At 35.9% G+C, this 19,565-nt stretch overlaps 2 protein-coding genes across 4 annotated transcripts in view; one reads left to right on the forward strand and one right to left on the reverse strand.

The window, feature by feature from the left end:
- Nucleotides 1–4,379: 4,379 nt before the first annotated feature.
- Nucleotides 4,380–10,507, reverse strand: bcn92 (LYR motif-containing protein bcn92). Its single transcript, XM_089648025.1, has 3 exons — nucleotides 10,392–10,507; nucleotides 10,093–10,213; nucleotides 4,380–4,566 (listed from the first exon to the last, which is right to left on the reverse strand). The coding sequence occupies exons 1-3, from the start codon at nucleotides 10,472–10,474 to the stop codon at nucleotides 4,507–4,509; spliced, it is 264 nt and encodes an 87-aa protein (XP_089504151.1). The 5' UTR covers nucleotides 10,475–10,507; the 3' UTR covers nucleotides 4,380–4,506.
- A 1,959-nt stretch (nucleotides 10,508–12,466) lies between these two features.
- The window catches only part of LOC149410852 (uncharacterized), a 42,832-nt gene continuing 35,733 nt past the window's right edge, over nucleotides 12,467–19,565 (forward strand). Inside the window, exon 1 of one of the 3 annotated variants that reach the window (XM_089648272.1) lies at nucleotides 12,467–12,931. The gene's annotated coding sequence lies outside the window, so the exon portion shown is untranslated. The remainder of the gene's footprint in view (nucleotides 12,932–19,565) is intronic. The other 2 variants (XM_089648274.1, XM_089648275.1) reach the window with 2 other exon arrangements.

Consider the following 19,565-nt stretch of genomic DNA (forward strand, 5'->3'; position numbering starts at 1 on the left):
CTAATAGAACGGACACGACTATCAGCCCACAAGATGGGTCAATGACAGACCCTAATAGAACGGACACGACTATCAGCCCACAAGATGGGTCAATGACAGACCCTAATAGAACGGACACGACTATCAGTCCACAAGATGGGTCAATGACAGGCCCTAATAGAACGGACACGACTATCAGTCCACAAGATGGGTCGGTGACAGACCCTAATGGAACGGACACGACTATCAGTCCACAAGATGGGTCAATGACAGACCCTAATAGAACGGACACGACTATCAGTCCACAAGATGGGTCAGTGACAGACCCTAATAGAACGGACACGACTATCAGTCCACAAGATGGGTCAATGACAGACTCTAATAGAACGGACACGACTATCAGTCCACAAGATGGGTCTATGACAGACCCTAATAGAACGGACACACCTACCAGTCCACAAGTTGGGTCGGTGACAGACTCTAATGGAACAGAAACAACTACCAGTCCACAGTATGGGTCGGTGATAGACCCTAACAGAACGGAAACGACTATCAATCCACAAGATGACACAACTATCAGTCCACAAGTTGGGTCGGTGAAAGAACCTAAAAGAGCAGACACAATCACCACTGCACAAGATGGGCCGGAGAAAGACCACAATAGAACGGACACAACTACCAGTCCACAGAATGGGCCGGTGAAAGACCCTTATGAAACAGGAACAACTGATAAACAACCAGACAGGCTTTATGAAAAGAAAACAGCTGACAAACAACAAGACAAACTGTTTCAATTTTATAATCCCAGTAGAGAGTTTATTATGGGTTTTCCATAACTATAACACGCACAACCAATGGAAGACTCTAATGACACGGACAAAACCTAACTAATAATAAGTCAATTATGAAAAGGAGATGATTTCGGCAGTATGAGAGTGATATTTGTGAGAATGGTGTGACACCTCACAAGAACTCCCTTATATCATAACATGTAATATGCTCACTATGTTCAGAGATGTGCAAAATGGGTACCCAAAACCATTTGAAATGCAAAATGGAAATGGGTAAAAACTTTTCCATTTGAAAATGCAAAATGCAAAATGGTTTTTTAGAAAAGCATTTCAAATGCAAAATGCAAAATACCTATTTTCAAAATGCATTAAAAATGCAAAATGGTTTCTCAGGTCAAACAATTAAAATAATTATAGAATTTTTAAACAATTTTGTCATTTAATAATGGACATCAATGTAGAACAATCATACTACATGATGGTAAATCCAAAAACACCACGACTACAGATTATGAAACCACCAAAAATTTGCGCGGGACTAATTTTGCCAACGTAAAAACATAGAAACTGCTATCTAACATTTAATATTACAGCGTCATGGCCCCATGTTCAGTATTTGAATCAGTATTTTTTGTAATGGGATCACTCAAATGCCAGGGCTCCTACCAGGGAGCAACTTGACAAATGTAAATTATCTCTCATAGCGAGGTTGAGGACCGACTGATATTTGGGGCTTATGAAAAAAAGAAGAGTGGAGATAGTAGGAAGAATGTTGCAAAAAAGCATTTAAAATGGAAAATGCATTGAGAAAAGCATTTAAAATGCAAAATGCAAAATGGTTTTTAGAAAAGCATTTAAAATGCAAAATGGAAAATACCCATTTTGCATTTTGCATTTCCATTTGAAATGGATTTATTTGAAATAAAGTACATCTCTGACTATGTTATCACATATTCTATGGTGACATCGTGTGACAGATTAAGGAAGGGGCTGGTTGTTAGTGCAGTCTTGCAGTGGGCACGATTAAATGAGGGAGGAAACTCATTCCACCTACAGGGTCGACTGTCGCTTCTCGTACATCCTAAATCAACTATGGGTGTCTGTAAAAATAAAAGACATTCCACAAGATTTGTAGAGTAATTAGTATGTAGTACGTTTTATACATATCTATATAAAATGATGTTTCTAATTTTCACTTATTTAATAAATCTAAACCAAAATTTCCTCTGAAATCAAAAGATTTATAAGCAAGTTCTTAAGATTAAATGCGACGTTCGTTACAATCTGTGTTCATCGATAGTGTTAATTTAATTATTGGAATCTACCTTTTATCTTGCTAGAGTTTGCACGATCGTGGTTCCTATTACGACCTTTCAAATTGAAATAATTAATAATATAGTACCTACCGGCCTGAATTGTTATTGAGACAGTGACATTTCGTTAATTTAAATTTTAAAAAAATATTTATGGCTTTTTTTTTTTTTTTTTCTGTGACACCTCACAAGAGTGTCCCTGCCTGTGCAGTGTACAGACAGGGGAACTATGTCACCACCCGGTTGGGCGGCGTTGTGAGGCGGAATAAGGTAGGGGCTGTAGGAAGGGAATTGTTAATCCCTAGAAGAGGCTCGGATTATAGGAGGGAGGAAAAACAGATGCCGGTAGCTCGTTCCACATACGAGCCGACTTACACAAAAACGAGTCATAAAAACGGCCCGTTCTCATGAAGCCAATGTCAACCGTGAACGGGTGTTCAGTTCGTGTCCGTCACATATAATAATAATAATTCTTTTTTCCAGGATGTGGGGAGGTGATGCAATCCCACACATCCCATAGAGAGTATAAGTACATATAATATTTACATCATGGGTATTTTTTAAATAATGGTAAATATGAAACTAAAAAGAAAAAAAAAAAAGATTAAAAATTAAAATTAAAAGCAAAGAAGCACAGGAATCCATCGGATCTAAGATTGTGGGAGCAAGTATCTTTCTCCAATGGTCTTCAATGCTTGATCCTGAAGTCAGACGGGATTCTATAATGAGAATATTTCTGGAATGGTTTATCCTTCCCCTTAGTCCTGCAATCCTGGTTCTTAATACAGCTACAAATCCTGGAACTCACCCTTCTGTAAACATTGAGGAGGCACTGCAGTGCCAGGGAAGTCTGAACATCAATCGGTATGCGTTATTGTATTGCACCCGAAGCCTTTCCGTTGTTCTTTTTTTGAAGTTTGCCCAGAGCTCGCATGTGTACAGGGTGGTGCAAAAGGCTATGAAGAGCGTCCTTTTCACTCGTGGACTGCAGAGCCGAAATCTTCTACTGAATACTCAATACACGACTCTGCCTGTCAATATCTTCATCATCCATTACCTTATTGTTGATGACATGTCCTAGATATTTTGTGGTTTCTACTATTTTCAGAAGCTCACCATTCAAAAAGGCGGGGGTAATGTTTTTTGGGCCTTCCCCGTGTTTTATGACCAACAGCACTGTTTTTTTCGCATTATAAATCATGTTGGTTTTGTGTGCAAATTCTTCACAGATTTTCAGGAGAATTCGTAATACCCTTATTGACGGTGCCATCAGAACCATATCATCTGCGTGGCTCATATTATTAACACATAGACCTCCGATGTGGCAGCCCACTCCAGCATTATTTAACCTGTGGGTTAGTTCATCCATGTATAGGTTAAACAGTATTGGGGACATACATCCTCCCAGTCTGACCCTACTTTTCAAGAAATAGGGTTCTGAGAATCCATCTTTCCACTTTACAAGTAAGTATTTAAGTCCACTTTATAACTAAGCAGGTAGGTATTTAAGTTTAGACGCGACATTCCTTATAATCTACGTATTCACAAATGGCGTTAAATTAAGATGAATTATTCGTTTGCGTTTTGTACATATGCTACCTTTCTACCTTTGTGACACCAACATTATGAAATTGAGCCTGTTTGGTTGGTGAAACAGCTATGTAAAGGTATTTCATGATTAACTAACTAACCATCACGCCGTTTCTCCGCAGGGGTAGGCAGATAGGATGGACTGCCAAACCTCGGTCTTAGCACACACTCCTTGCCTCATTCAAATTCATACATACTCTTCTATTATTCTGACTCTTAACATGGTCCAACTCAAGTATCTGATTCACTTAGTTGTGCCATGTCTTCCTCGGGCGTCCCCGACTTCTGCTACCATTCACATTTGCATAATATATTCTCCTTACATTCCTTTCTTCGCTCATTCGCTCTACATGCCCAAACCATCTAAGCGTCCCTTTCTTGATCTTACTCATTAAGCTTACATCAGCCTTGCACTCTTTGCTAATCTCCACATTTCTCACACGATCATACATGGTTTTACACACATCCGCCTCAGGGATTTCATTTCTACAGCATTCAGCCTACTTTCATCCTTTCTCTGCCAGTTCCATGCATCACTTCCTTACATCAGGGTAGGTACCAGCACTCCATTGTGGACTTCATTATCAACAATTTATTATTTCTACTGCGCTCCAATAGATCCCGTTGTCACATAATTATTTGTGGACAAAAAATTAAAATAAAAACTCTTCTATTGATATTGAATAATTATATATTATATTATTATTATTTTAAGGTTACATATCATACAGTATTGCCGGCAAAAATTGATTAAACTTACAACAATAACAATTAAAAGTATAAACAATGATAATTATTATTAAAACTACATAATACAAAATTATAATGGATTTTTATTTGGCTTCAGCTTCAATCACAAGTTTATCTGATGAGAATAGATTTCCAATCAGCGCCTGCAATAAAACAAATGAATCATTAGAGGGATCTCTTAGTAGTGTGTGTGGTAAAACCAGGTACAACCGTATTACAAATGAAAAGATCCGGAAAAAATTCAAGGCTGATGCGACAAATTTTTTGCAGCATGTATGACATGAATATCGGATACTTGCTTTACGGATACCTGTGGAAGAAGAGCTCAATAATATAGTCATATGCGCTATACCCTTGGCCTATTTCAGCATATTGCTTTCCATATATTCCCACTGGGAATATTATTATTATTATTTTTTTTTTTTTTCAAAAAAGTATTTTCACAATTTATTCTTTTAAAATACATAAAATATAAAAAAATTATAATATTCTTACAAAAATACATAGTGAATGGCATAAGAACAACATAGTGAAAAAATATGTTTTTAAGGACGGGTTGTTTCAGAGAATTTGAAAAATTCATCAAATTTTAAAGTTAATTTCTAATTTCTGTGATGAAGTTCCGTTATTTTATAAACATGGGCCAGTTGCTTTACACAACTGAAATAATAATAGAATTTGAATAGAACTTTCGCAGTCCTTGAAAATTAACTGTGAAATTTGATGAATTGTTCAAATTTCAACATTCATTTTCCAGTTATGCGAAAGATTTTTTCAAGTTCTGTTTTTATTTCAGTTCTGTCAAGCAAATAGCCTATGATGATTTATTAACAGAACTTGAATAGGACTTTCACAGAACCCGGAAACTAACGTTGAAATTTGATGAATTGTTCAAATTCTCCGAAACAACCCGTCCTTAGCATTTCTTAACCAATAAAGAGAACTAGCTCTTGAGTTTGGTGTAGGAGTAAAAAGTAATGTGATGTACCACAGTGGGTACTCGAACGGTATCTCTCCAGAGATAATCTCAATATTTATATCTCTTAGACTGGGCCCTTATCTCCAGTCTTAGATGCTCCTGAAAACTTGGTATTCTCCAATAATACACGTTAAGGTTCTTACTGAACAGCGGAACTTTATCACGATTGTAGATACAATCACTGAGTTACTACGATTAGCTCAAGGAGAGGGGAGGTTGGTTCTGAAGACCCCGTTCCCTCCATACTGAAGGCACCTTGCAATCTCCGGCGATTGCCGAAGTCTCGCAACTAACCCGATCTTACTACAGACACATCTGTCAGCGAGATCTGCACAACACTACAAGTAATATCATAGAGTGTATGATAGTACAGGATGTTATAACTTTAATGAAGTTACTGCATTTTGTTAATGATGTTACGTGTGTTTTTTAAATATAATTTTACTTTTTTCTTGAATAATACCAAAATCTGTTATTTTTTTTAATTCTTCGGGAAGACTATTAAAATACTTTATCCCTTAGTAAATATAATTGTTGTGTAGAAAATAGAGGAAATTGGATGTTATATTTATGTCTTAATGATGAATTAAGTTTTAATTAACTAGCTCTTCATCATTTTTATTATTTTTCTTTTTCATATCATAGTAATGTATAGATTCTATTCAAACTGTAAAATTCACCCGCCATAACACAAGGTCATCCCTAGTATGGAGGGTGAAACATCACAAAAACCATATGTACTCTCTAAGTCTTGTATTAATAAAATAAATAAATTATAAATACATTCTTGATCAGTGGCGGTTCGTGGTCTAAATCATTGGGAGTTCTACATCAAAGCGATTTAAAAAAGGAAATTTTTTTCTTCATTGAATATATGGAGTCACTTCATTTTAAAAGACTACAGACCTAGAAGTTTCGAAAAGAATTAGCACAAATATTTTTTTATGAAGTTAAATTAAAATAATCATAAAAAAATATTAATAAAAGTGCGTACTGCATTAGAGACTTGAAATAACACGTCCATTCACTAATATATTTGTGGCCTGGGAATATGTGGCATTGAATAAAGAAAAAAACGAAAATAACAGTTTACCTATATGAAATCGGAGCACCGAATGATTGTTGAAATGCAGTACACAAGTAAATAAAACGCGTAATCATTTACTTTAACAATAAAGCAAATATTGAGATACGTGTAAAGGTCTGTGTATATCTGCGTTCGTAGTTGGAAGCCCACAGACACAGAGCAAATATGTCACCCGAATACATTCGGTAATGTTCGGTTCTGAGATCAACATAGCTATTGCGACGCATAAAATTACGAATTTTGGTCCTTAGAAATACTACCACCATTCGGAAGAGACTTTATGTTGTATGAAATATTCCTTAGGCTTTTTGGCTTCCTCGTGCGTCCTGCAATCCGCGCTGGGCCGGGCCATTGAGGGATATTTTTACTATTCAGTAATGGCGGGATGTTCATTCGTAAGGGTTGGATTTTTTAACTATGGGGCCGTTCAAGTATTACGTAAGCAGATTTATTACAATTATTTACCCCCTCTTCCCCCTTGTCACCAAAAGTAAGCAAAGCTCTTACCCCCCTCCCATGCTTACGTAAAAATTGCTACCTATATGCATTTTTCTGTTAATGTATTCCATTTTTTAAGCGAGTACCTAAACAATTAATTATTTGTGGGAATCCCCGAATATATATGTGGTTTTCAAACATAGACAATGTGTGGGTTGCCAATGTGTAAAAAAAAAAATAACTACTGCTGAGCAGTGCTGACGTAATCACTATCTCGACCCCCCCATGTCATCAAATATAAGCAAAGCAAAGACCCCCCTGCCCCCCCATAGTGCTTACATAATACTTGAACGGCCCCTATTTAGTAATGGCGGGATGTTCATTCGTAAGGATGGATTTCTATACTATTCAGTAATGGCGTGCTGTTCAAACTGTAGTAATATTATAATCAAGTAGGTCTTGTTTGGGGTAGTTATCCTGTGGGGGTTCACTGCACATCCACATATTTAAGAAAACCGCCATTGTTCTTGGTATACATTCCCATTGGGAAATGTATGGTGAGCGTGGGCAAACAATATGCTGAAATAGGCCATGAGAGTATTGCGTAGTCTGTCACAGGCATTAACAAAAGACAGAGAATGGTAGACATGAATCCAATAAGAAACCTAACTATTAACATTCCAATAATCTTGTTGCAGTCAGTTTTCACGGGTTTATAAATAAAATAAACAAAAATAACCACTTGCAAAAGCCCTCCAGCGAACAATGAACTATATTTGCATTTCAACACAAATAGACACATATAAATAGGTCAAAAACAATTCATTAGTAGATTGCCTGGAAGCGTACATTCATGTATTATTACATCATGGTTAATTGAAGGGTTACATGTGGGGTTCACAAGGGGGTCGATTAGGGTGAATGGTGGTTTTATGGAGTAAACATCACAAAAAGGGTTAAGAAAGGATGTATAATGTCACCATGGTCATTATAATCTGTACATTGTATGCAAGAATTGAAAGAGGTGGGCTTGGGTGCGAAAATGAGCAATCTGAAAGCATGTTGCCGGTTGTATGCAGATATACAGTGGCTTCCCGTGTGGTGGCGGAGAAGCACTCTGAAAGAGTGCACTCGTCCCTCCAGGAACATTTCCGTAGCGCTGCAGTGTAATCTACCCACAGTTCTGACATATACAGCGAAGTGCAGAATATGTTGAATAGTATCCTTTTGACGTGTGTACTGCAATAGTGAAAATGCCTTGACAAGAGAGAGTACGAAAACAGTGTGCAGTATCGTTGTGAATGATGAACACTTGGAGCAGGTGGATGAGTTTGTATATTTGGGAATAATGTTTACGATAAATGTAAAGGCTGATAGGAATATTGAAAGAAGTGTAAATGCAGGAACCTTCATTAATCGGGGACTGAATGCGATTGGCACTAACAAAAAATTGATAAAGAAAAGCTAGCAGTCCACAAAGGTGTGCTGATACCAACACTGATGTATGATAGTGAGGTATGTAACTGGCATGAAAGTAGAATGAATGGGTGAAATGCAGATCACGCCAAACTCTGGGAATTGAATAAAAATGCACTTTCTAGATGAGAAAAGTGTGTAGAAACTCATTAAAAAAAGAATTAAGGCGCGGAAGAATAAATTGAGGGAGATACAGCCGATCAAAGTTTAATAAAATTGCACTTCGCGATCTGAGGGTAATATTCGGTTTATGGGAGTATAACCGAAATTGAACTTGATTTAGACTAATTTAGGGCTGGGGAATCCGAATCTGAAAGAATTAGGTGGGGGTCGGCACTATTAACTGAGTTATAGGGTTTTGAAACTTCGTACGCGATACATAGGAACCATGTTTTATTTATCAATTATGACTTAAGAAAATCAAATTAGCAACTATTTAATTTTGAAATTTCAGTAGTGCCAACCAAAAAAAGGAAAGTGTTGCCATATAATAATAATATTTTTTTACAAAATAGGTTAGGTGTTTAGTTTGGGTTAGAGTAGGCAGAAGAACATGGGAAAAAGGTATTAGAATTAAATCACAAACCAGTCTATACAAACCTAGCGTAGCCCACAAACTACTTGAAAACTGGGATATAACTCTAAAGGGGACGCGAGCAGGCGTTATTAAAGGGGCAATTTTGTGTAACAGGAAATAACATGGAAAAAAGGTATTAGTATTAAATCACAAACCGTCTATACAAACCTAGCGTAGCCCACAAACTACTTGAAAACTGGGATAAAACTCTAAAGGGGACGCGAGTGGGCGTTATTAAAGGGTCATTTTTTTGTTATAGAAAATCACAGTTAGGTTAGGTTATATGTATACATAAATTAAGTATTTACAAGATTTTAAATAATAAACTACCAATCTGGCAAATGATATTTAATTTTCAGAATTTTCCATGCATTGATATTATTATATGGCAACATTTTTTATTTTTTGGATGGCACTACTGATATTTCAAAAGTATTAAAAGTTTTTAATTTGATTTTCGTGACAAAATATGGCGGCGGACTGTCCGAATATGGTGATAATATCAGATCGCGAAGTGCAATTTATTAAATTTTGATCGGCTGTATCTCCCTCAATTTATTCTTCCGCGCCTTAATTATTTTTTTAATGAATTTCTACACACTTTTTTCATCTAGAAAGTGCATTTTTATTCAATTCCCAGAGTTTGGCGTGATCTGCATTCCTCCCGAATGAATGCTTAATGAGGCGTATGTATGGTAAAACTTTGTATGTTAAAAATGAGGAGATCCGGAAAAAATGCAAGGCTGATGTAATGGTTAAGATTAAGAAAGGAATGCGAAGATGGTTTAGGCATGTAGAGTGGATGAACAGGAGTGTAATGAGAATGAAGTGAAGAAAGGAGAGTTAGGAGAATATCTGACGCGGAGGTTAGTAGTAGAAGAAGTTAGGGACGCCCAAGGAATACATGGCACGATCGAGTGAATCAAATACATGACTCAGGTTTTGAGGTTATGTCATAAGTCATAACAAAAAAATATGTATGAATATGAATGAAGCAAGGAGTGTGTGCCAAGATACAGTTGCGGGGCGGTCTATCTTCTCTGCCTAACCCTGCCGAGAAACTTGGTGATTGTAAATTGTGACACAAAGCTCAGCGTTTCGCGTACACTAACCTGTCTTTTTATAACCTCCAGGTTTTTCTTGGCAAATTCCAACTGTTTCGCTAATAAATCGATGTCATCTAAGTCCTTATTCTCTTTGAAGGCATCTTGAACCCTTCTTATTGCGTACATTCTGAAAAAATCAATAAATTATTCAGATATTATGTAAAATTTATAAAACAACAACATCGCAATCTCGAATTTACCGCCACTTTGACAGCTGCGGAAAAACTTATAATAACATAATAAATAACACATCCGACGACATTAAAGTTGCAAATTGGAAATAAAATACTTTTATTAATAATTACCGAAAGTTATAGGCTTCGATTTTTCCTGATTCTCTCAATAATGATTTGTACAAAGACAGCATTCGAGATCTGCTTGTCGCCATTTTTATTTTTTTCTATTGGATTCAGATCAGATTATTCAGAAACTAACCACTCCGAATTAGAGATGTTGATAATCGTGTCCTGGTCATTTTGTCGCGGTGACTATGCTAGCACCGGAACGCCCGATAAATTATTTTACTGAGGCACCATCTATTTTTTTTACCAAATGCTGTAGAAATGAGATTCTAGTCACTAGACTACTAAGTAAAACATTGATTATCGCAACGTTGATGTAAGTGCAATGAGTAAGATTAAAAAAGGGACCCTTAGGGTTTGGGATTGTAGAGCGAATGAAAGGAGTGTAAAAAAAATATAAGACGCGAATGTGAATGGTAAATTAAGTCGGGAATGCCTAAGGAAGGTATGGCACGATCAAATGAACCAAATACTTGAGTCGGGCCATTGGGCTATGTTGAGAGTCAAAATAACAGAATGGTATGTATGAAAGTGAATATAATGAAACAAGGAGTGTTTTTCCAAGACCGGGCTGTTTGGCAGTCCATGCTCGATGATCGGAATTCCTGTCCCTTTGCTGTCAATGCATCACCTGAAAGTGTTTTTTTCCTCCTTTTGAAATTATTGGAAAAATTTCGAAAAAAACTGTTTTCCGATAATTGAACATCAATTTAACAAAAATCTGGGAGTTCCTAAATTTTGACAGCGCGATCCTCCTGCCGTCTGGGTTCTAAAAGTAGATGGACAAAGAACCGGTTCCATTTCGGCCCAAGGTAACTGGAACTGCAGAGATAGCGAATTTAACTATCAACCATTGAAGCCAAATCTAGATTCCAGGGTAATAGGAAATTGCCTGATAATAATAATAATTGGATAATTTGTAGAGCGACGTTTTTGTGAAAAATCACCTCAAGGGCGCTGTACAATTTATTTCCTAGGATCTACATTTGTTTATGATGCCTGAAAAAATCTTATATAACTAACTTTTGATTTTGAAAGGCGATTCGATTATTGGTGATTTAATCCAATTTTGTATTTGTGTGCCTTTTTAAAAAGATATGAGTTCAAAATTGTCAAAATTATTTATTTATATTCATATTGCGCATGTACGGGCGCAAACAAACTATACGACAATATTTTAAAGCATGGATTGAAAAAAGTGTATCTTAATAAAATAATTAAATTCACGCCACCTGTGAACGCGTAGATTATAACCTACCTCGCGTTCCTAAAGACACTATTTTATAATATTTATCTACACTCATTTGCTGTATTTGTTTATAAGTTTGTCTATTTCATGTTAACAGTTTTATGAAAAATGTTAAATTTGTATGGCCAAGATCATCCTTGGGGGGTGAAAGCCAAAATAAATAATTATATTTTTTTAACCCTTTCCTTACCAGAGTACTTCTGGAGGAAAACGAGGGAAAAACATAATTTCTCTTGATTTTACGAAACAAATAGCCCAGTATTTTGCATATCGCTTGAGGATAATATTGCTTATAAGGAATAGAACAAATCTCGTAAATAGAATTACAAACTCTACATACACCAAAATAATGGATTAATAAAGGGCGGTTTACAACTATATCTATATATTTACCCCTCACTTAGACTTAAAACTTCTATTTATTACAGGTGACTTGTAATTAAAATTAATAATTAGTGACTTACAACGGCTTTAACATAATATGAATAAACCAGTCACGGTTAACAAGTTAAAAAAATCGTGCAGCACGATTATGGTTTGTCACTAACTTCACTAATAAAAAAAGCCTGTACTGCGTTATAATTTACTGATTATTTAAAAGCGTTCGATTTGAAAAATATTTTTGTTACAAGATATTTTTAGATACTCACTTTATGCAATAATAAACTTTACAGTCACTTGTTCTAGAGCCTATTATTGCTTAACACTATTTATTCTGCTGTGTCGGATAAAACAGAGATAGTTCCAAGGTGCCGATTTGACAGCAGCTGTCATCTGTCATCGACATGTTGATATTAGTACGCATTATATGTGTATTATGTGAGTGGTTTATTTATGTGTATTATGAAACTGTACATTGTGGTATGATTGTGGTTGTGAAATAAACCGTGAGTGGTTTATTTATGAATAAACCAGTTGTTGGTTATGTTATGTTATGTCGGTTTTAATCAAATGTGACACATATTAGGTAAACATTCTGTCTGAGATCGTCCGCGGTTAAATATTGTTTTGTGTACAAAAATTCATATCATTAGTTATGATTTTTCATATCTCCTTTTTGTATAATTAATATTATTTATTTTTTACTGTGATGTTTTGGTTCATGCATGAAGTGCTGCTTTATTTTTAGTGAGTGAATTTAAATATACTTTCTTTAATGTATTGTGATCGAAGTTCATGGTGAAAAAATAACGTATGTTCCTAGGTGATTTATATTAATAGTATTCAATAAGTCAATAAATTGTGTAACATTATGCTGTCTGCTATCCAAGATATTGAAGAGAAACTGTATTGGGTAAAATTTTACCTACGATTACAATTATTAATATGCATGTTTTTTTAAATAACACTTTGATTCTACTAACTTACAATGAGAATTGATGGATATATTTGATGGATATATTGAATTGATGCATATATTTAATTTTGGTAAATATTTCCCCAACCGATTTACTATTAACAGGCACAGATTAAAGAAATTACACTTTGTTTTAACTTCTCTATAATAGTATAAAAAAAAAGTCCCTATCTGCAAAAAATTGTCCAAAGAAGCGAAGCTAGCAGTCCACAATGGAGTGCTGGTACCTACCCTGATGTATGGAAGTGAGGCATGGAACTGGCAGAGAAACGATGAAAGTAGATTGAATGCTGTTGAAATGAGATCCCTGAGATCCGCAAAGAGTACAAGGCTGATGTAAGCGTAATGAGTAAGATCAAGAAAGGGACGCTTAGATGTTTTGGGCATGTAGAGCAAATGAGCGAAGAAAGGAATGTAAGGAGAATATACGATGCAAATGTGAATGGTAGCAGAAGTCGGGGACGCCCGAGGAAGACATGGCACGATCAAGTGAATCAGATACTCGAGTCGGGCCATGTCAAGAGTCAGAATAATAGAAGAGTATGTATGAGACAATGTATGAATGTGAATGAGGCAAGGAGTGTGTGCCAAGACCGAGTTGTCATTACTACTGTGCTATTTATACCACCAATTAATAAATCAGGGTTTATAAATTCATTAACACATCAAACGGCAGTTTTTCATTGAAATGTGTTCGCAAGGCAACTATTGTGACCTTCACGACCGCTCTCAACCCAACTTAGAGATGCAAAATAGTTTTATCCTTGTTATGGACCAAATGTTTCAGATGTTCAGAGTTCAAACACTGTGTATATTGTAAACAAAAAACCTGTTTCAAGTTCCTTTAAAAACTGTCTATCCTTAAAAATGGAAATATCAGGATTTTTTGTAGGTTTCAAATGCCAATATTTCATAGTTTTTTCTTCATTTTTATAGCTTTTTACTCTTTTGTGTGAATACCGCACAAGAATCCCAACTGCCCATAGCCAGTGAAACTACTTCATCCCCAAATTGGGATATACCGTGAGGCTGAAAACTTAGTCACTAAACTTAGCTAAAGCCATTTGAAGCAATGTTTCGATTTTGAATGGTGGTCTTTCACCATGGCGATACTGAGAGTATCTATCACTTTGGAAAAATTAACGCTGCAAAAATTCTATGTATCATTTTAAATCAATGAATATTGAAATAAAACAAATTAATCAAATAAAATTTACATGCGCATGTCTGGATTTGAACCCGCTACCTGCGAATTCGTGACCAAGGATCGAAAGCACTCAACTACGGAGTCTATCATGAAATTATTCCGAGGATTGGAATATCGTCGATGCAAGTCCAATACCGTAGAATAACCGTTTTTCAAAATGATCAGGAGGGACAAACAATGTTAATTTCGTCAATAAATAATGTTAAAATAATTTTAAATGCAGTTTATTTTATGTTCCTGTTTTATATTAAAAAATATTTTTTAATTTCTTTGCGCATATGAAAAATTAGTTGGGACACTTACGCGATATTGCCGTAGGATTGTTTGTATTGGATCTAGGGATACACATGGTTTTGCTTGCCTCTTTAGTGGGCATGATTCGTTGAAATTGATTTGTTAGAAATAAGCTTGAGTACAATTCTCCCGTCTGGAACCCACATTACAATATTAATGTACCTATAAGCTATTGACAGAATGCTAAATAAATTCTTTTCGTTTTCTAAGTTTTAAAATGGGTATTCCAGCAATTTTATTGAACTACGACACCCTTTTAAATTAACTGAATGTGTTTAAATTGTCGGACGAAAGGATTTTCACTGACTTGGTTTTCTTTTCTAAATGGTGAATTGAGATGTGCCTACGTTGATAAACAGAAATTCTGGAACTAACCACCATACGTATTCATCATTGCTCAGAATACTTATGGAGGGAAATAATTATGCCAGAGTCAGTTGACATCTTCAATTTATCACTTAACAAATAAAAAAGATTGTTACTGAAGCAGTTTAGTTATGTCTTATAAGTACTGTGTAATTTTTACTATTCGTATAAAAAAACCCCTAAAAAGGGTGTTAATAAATAAATGATTAATTTATATTGCGTATTGACCTTAACCGAGTGCAAGCAGTCTGTTTCAAAGTTTGAATGCGCCAATCAATGTGACTTGTACTGTTCAACTTAAAGTGCCAAAAAAGTATGTATTTTGAAATTATTGGCCGATTCACAGTACTGAATTAATAGGAGTAGGCAGAGGGCCAAACAACTCGGTTTTGGCGCACACTCCTTGCCTCATTCACATTCATGAATACTCTTCTATTATTCTGACTCAAGTATCTGATTTACTTAATCGTGCCATGTCTTCCTCAGGCGTCCCCGACTTCTTACACCATTCGCATTTGCGTCTTATATTCTCCTCACATTCCTTCTGAGCGTCCCTTTTTTAATCTTACTCATTATGTTTACATCAGTCTTGCAGTCTTTGCAGAGTGGAAGAGTGGAAGATACTACCAGTATCGCCCTGGTTTAAGACCACCATTCAGAATTGAAACGTTGCTCCAAATGGCTTTAGCCGTCTTTAGTGACTAGATCTGAATAGCCAGGTACTTCCCCACCTTCCTCTTTCCCTTCCCCACTTACCTTCAGCCTCACAACATCCCCCAATTGGGGATGCCATAGTCTCACTGGCTCCAGACGGGAGCAGTTGGGACTCTTGTGAGGTATTCACTGTAAAAAAAAAAAAAAAAAGATCTCCACATTTCTCATACGATCATACGTAGTTTTACCGTTCATACGCCTCAAGGTTCTTATTTTTACAGCTTTCAGTCTACTTTTATCTTTCCTCTGCCAGTTCTATGCCTCACTGCCATACATCAGGGTAGGTACCAGCCCTCCATTGTGGACTGCTATCTTTTTTGGATAGTTTTTTAACCGCATTTAATTCTCTATTAATGGAGTTACCTGCATTTACCCTTCTTGCATCTTCTGCGTCTTCCCATCTCTCGTAAACATTCTTCCCTTCCTGAACATACATAGATAGTATATTATTGTTTTAAATGATTGATGTGGTCATAGTAATAATAATTTTATAAAAATTAGTATTTATCAGACAAAGGCATAAAAACAATTTTTTTTTTTTTTAAATCAGATAATAAATTAGTACACCACATACATCCTGTTCTCCTGGTATTAAAAAAATGTCAGAACAATACTGTTATTATTGAAATTTATGGAAAAGCACATAAATTATAATATGTTCATGTAATAAAGGTATCCCGCCGATAGCTGCATTGTAATCTCTCACTCATTTTTATAAACGACGCATTTAACAGAACGAGAGGATAAAGTGGTTCGACCGTGGCCTTGTGAAAAACCAATATACATATATACTCTGTATCTATATAGATACAGAATCGCAATGTTACTTGAAATGGGTTTAGCTGTGTTTGGTGACCAGATTCGCGTCGCCAGTAACTTCCAACCTTCCTCTTCCCTATTTCTTTTCGCTATCCACTCTCTTCAGGCTCATAACATAACCCAATACATAATTGGGATTCCGTAGTATGTAATATTGGCTCTGGACTGTGGGGAGCAGTTTGGACTCTTGTGCAAGAAATCACATGGCTGTCCTGATTTCTTATACCATCCACTTTTGCATTGAAATTTTTACTTGTTTTATTGATTTTTTTTTCTCATTGATTTTTTACCACAATTTAATTATGAAACACAATTTTTATGTCTGATATTACTTTTCACAGTTTATTTACACAGGGTATTTAAAATCTCCATAGCTCATTATGGAAATAATACTCTGCTAGTGCTGAGTACTGCTCCTCTGTATTTCATGATGGTAGAGCTTACCATTCAAGAGTTTTTGCTACTTCATAAAATCAGATTTCTGCTTTATAGTTAAGATCCTTTTGGCTAAACCATACCTCAAATACTCACTGTAATAGCTACCCACATTTGGGTAGCACCTCTAATCCCCTTGATCAAATAACTACCCAAATTTGGGTAGCACCGCTAATGACCTTGAGCGATAGCTACTCAAATTAAGGTAGCACCCCTAATCTCCTTGATCAAATAAATACCCAAATTTGGGTAGCACCGAAAAATGAAGTTGTGCAATAGCTACCCAAATTAAGGTAGCTCCCCTAATCTCCTTGATCAAATAAATACCCAAATTTGGGTAGCACCGAAAAATGAAATTGTGCGATAGCTACCCAAATTTGGGTAGCACCGCTAATGAACTTGAGCAATAGCTACCCAAATTTCGGTAGAATTGCCAATGAACTTGAGCGATAGCTACCCAAATTTGGGTAGCACCGCTAATGAACTTGGGCGATAGCTACCCAAATCTGGTTAGCACCGGTAATGACCTTGTAGCACCGAAAAATGAAGTTGTGCGATAGCTACCCAAATTTGGGTAGCACCGCTAATGAACTTGAGCAATAGCTACCCAAATTTGGGTAGAATGAACTCCAAAAGTCCAACTCCAAAAGAATCCAAACTGCTCCCCACAGTCCAGAGCCAATATTACTACGGAATCCCAATTATGTATTGGGTTATGTTGTGAGCCTGAAGAGAGTGGATAGCGAAAAGAGATGGGGAAGAGGAAGGTTGGAAGTTAATGAACTTGGGCAATAGCTACCCAAATCTGGTTAGCACCGGTAATGACCTTGAGCGATAGCTACCCAAATTTGGGTAACATCTATCTAAAGATACGGGATAAAGGGTGAAATATAGGTGGATTAATTGACTTTTTACCACAGTAAGCAGTTTACATATTTCTGTACTAATATTCGGAGACATAATTTTTTAAGGGAGCGCTGTTGAATCTAAATCCAGAAATCTCTATCGCTCAAAGACGTTTTTTTAAATACTCATAATAACATGGTTCACAATGATAAACAATGCTATTGGAACCACCGAAGAGAAAAAACAATAGAAGTTGTGGTGAACGGTTCATGTTTACAAAATCTATATAAATAAAAATATAAATGTTTGTTTGTTCAAAATCTTAAATCTCCGAAACTTCTTCACCGATTGCTTTGAAATTTTGACACAACGCCAACGTTGCATTCACATACACTTGTGTTTTTATATACCTATATACAAACCCTTGACTCTGTGCAAAAACGGGCGGTCCGTTTGATAGATTCCCCAATCTTAACAAACGGACTGCAATCTTTAGAGCACAGGCGTCAGGTAGGTATGCTGTCCTTGTTCTATCGGTATTACAATGGAAGATGCTCTGAGGAACTAGCGTCATTGATCCCTTCGGCACCGGTGCGTAGTCGGGATACACGCCAAACGCGCGCCCAACATTTGTACACGGTTGACATTTGTCACATGAGAACGGGTCGCTTCTACGATTCGTTCTTAAGTTCAACAGCTCGGCTGTGGAACGAACTGCCGGCCTCTGTGTTTCCTCCCTCCTACAACATGGGACTCTTCAAGACCCATGTTCACTCCTTCCTCTCCACAAAAAGACCCTCCACACAGCATCCCCAAAGATGACATAGGCCCTGAGGGAAATTATTTTCTTCAGGGCCTCCTGTGTGGAGTTAATATAAAAATTAAAAAAAATTATAGATGTCACTCATGTAAGGTAAAAACATGCTTTTTTTAAAAACAGGGCCATCTGTTGGACATAAAAGCAACATGCTATTGTTTCTCTATCTGCACAGACAGACTGAGTCACAGCAACGCGGGACGGGGTACAGCTAGTATAATATTTAAATTCTTTCTTGAGCAGATTAAGATAAGATAGGCGAAATATCTTACGAAAAAAAGCAACATTATTTTTCATTAAAATCAATGTAAATCACATGAACAACAGATAAATGTCTATTTATAAGAAAAACCACAAAGGTTTCTTGTGGTTTGCAGATGTGACTGGTAGTCAATAACAACTGTTCTAGAAATTTAATTTCATTACTAATAATAATAAAATGAGATTAAAAGAATTTGGCATTCTCAGACTATAAAAATATTACCATTTGTTATTTCGGCTACTGGCATTATACCTAGCTCTCTCATTCAAAATTTAGGCGTATTAGATCTATCAAAGAATATATAATATAAAAATGCAAAAATCAATCATTTTAAATACATGTAGGATTATGAAAGATTTTTTAAACATTTATATTGAGAGATCAGTAGGATTTATAGGTCCAGTTAGGAGTTCTACCGAGCCGAACCCTCTGATATGAAAATATCTGGAGTCAGTGAATTATTTTCCCATTTGATCTCTGGTGAGTTGACGTGTTGTTCTTGTATTATTTTGTATTTATTATGCTTATGTAATGAACTTGCATAATGTGAATTGACTAGATGATCATTTGTGGAAAAGTGCATGGAAGAGTTTAGTTTTTCCTGGGAAGATTTAACCCGGACATAAAGTCGGAAAAAAAGAAAATAAAAAAAAATATATGGATAATTTTTGTATTGCAAAATATTGTCGGTTTTTATCGGCTAGTTATTGATATATTCCAGGGTACTTTGTAGGAGCAATTAGAATATTTTGAGGTTATTTATAACCTTGAAATGTTGGTCTTCTTTTAATAAAACTAAAATCTAATAAAC

This window comes from Hesperophylax consimilis, chromosome 27, assembly GCF_061612785.1.
Source record: "Hesperophylax consimilis isolate HC1 chromosome 27, BYU_Hcon_1.0, whole genome shotgun sequence".
Taxonomy (NCBI): Eukaryota; Metazoa; Arthropoda; class Insecta; order Trichoptera; family Limnephilidae; genus Hesperophylax; species Hesperophylax consimilis.

Excerpts from the sequence above, each read along its gene's own strand:
- bcn92 (XM_089648025.1), bottom strand. The coding sequence starts at position 10,474 with ATGGCGACAAGCAGATCTCGAATGCTGTCTTTGTACAAATCATTATTG. Across the intron at positions 10,214-10,391 it reads ATCGAAGCCTATAACTTTCG|AATGTACGCAATAAGAAGGG; the intron begins GTAATTATTAAT and ends TGATTTTTTCAG. Across the intron at positions 4,567-10,092 it reads TGGAGGTTATAAAAAGACAG|GCGCTGATTGGAAATCTATT; the intron begins GTTAGTGTACGC and ends GTTTTATTGCAG.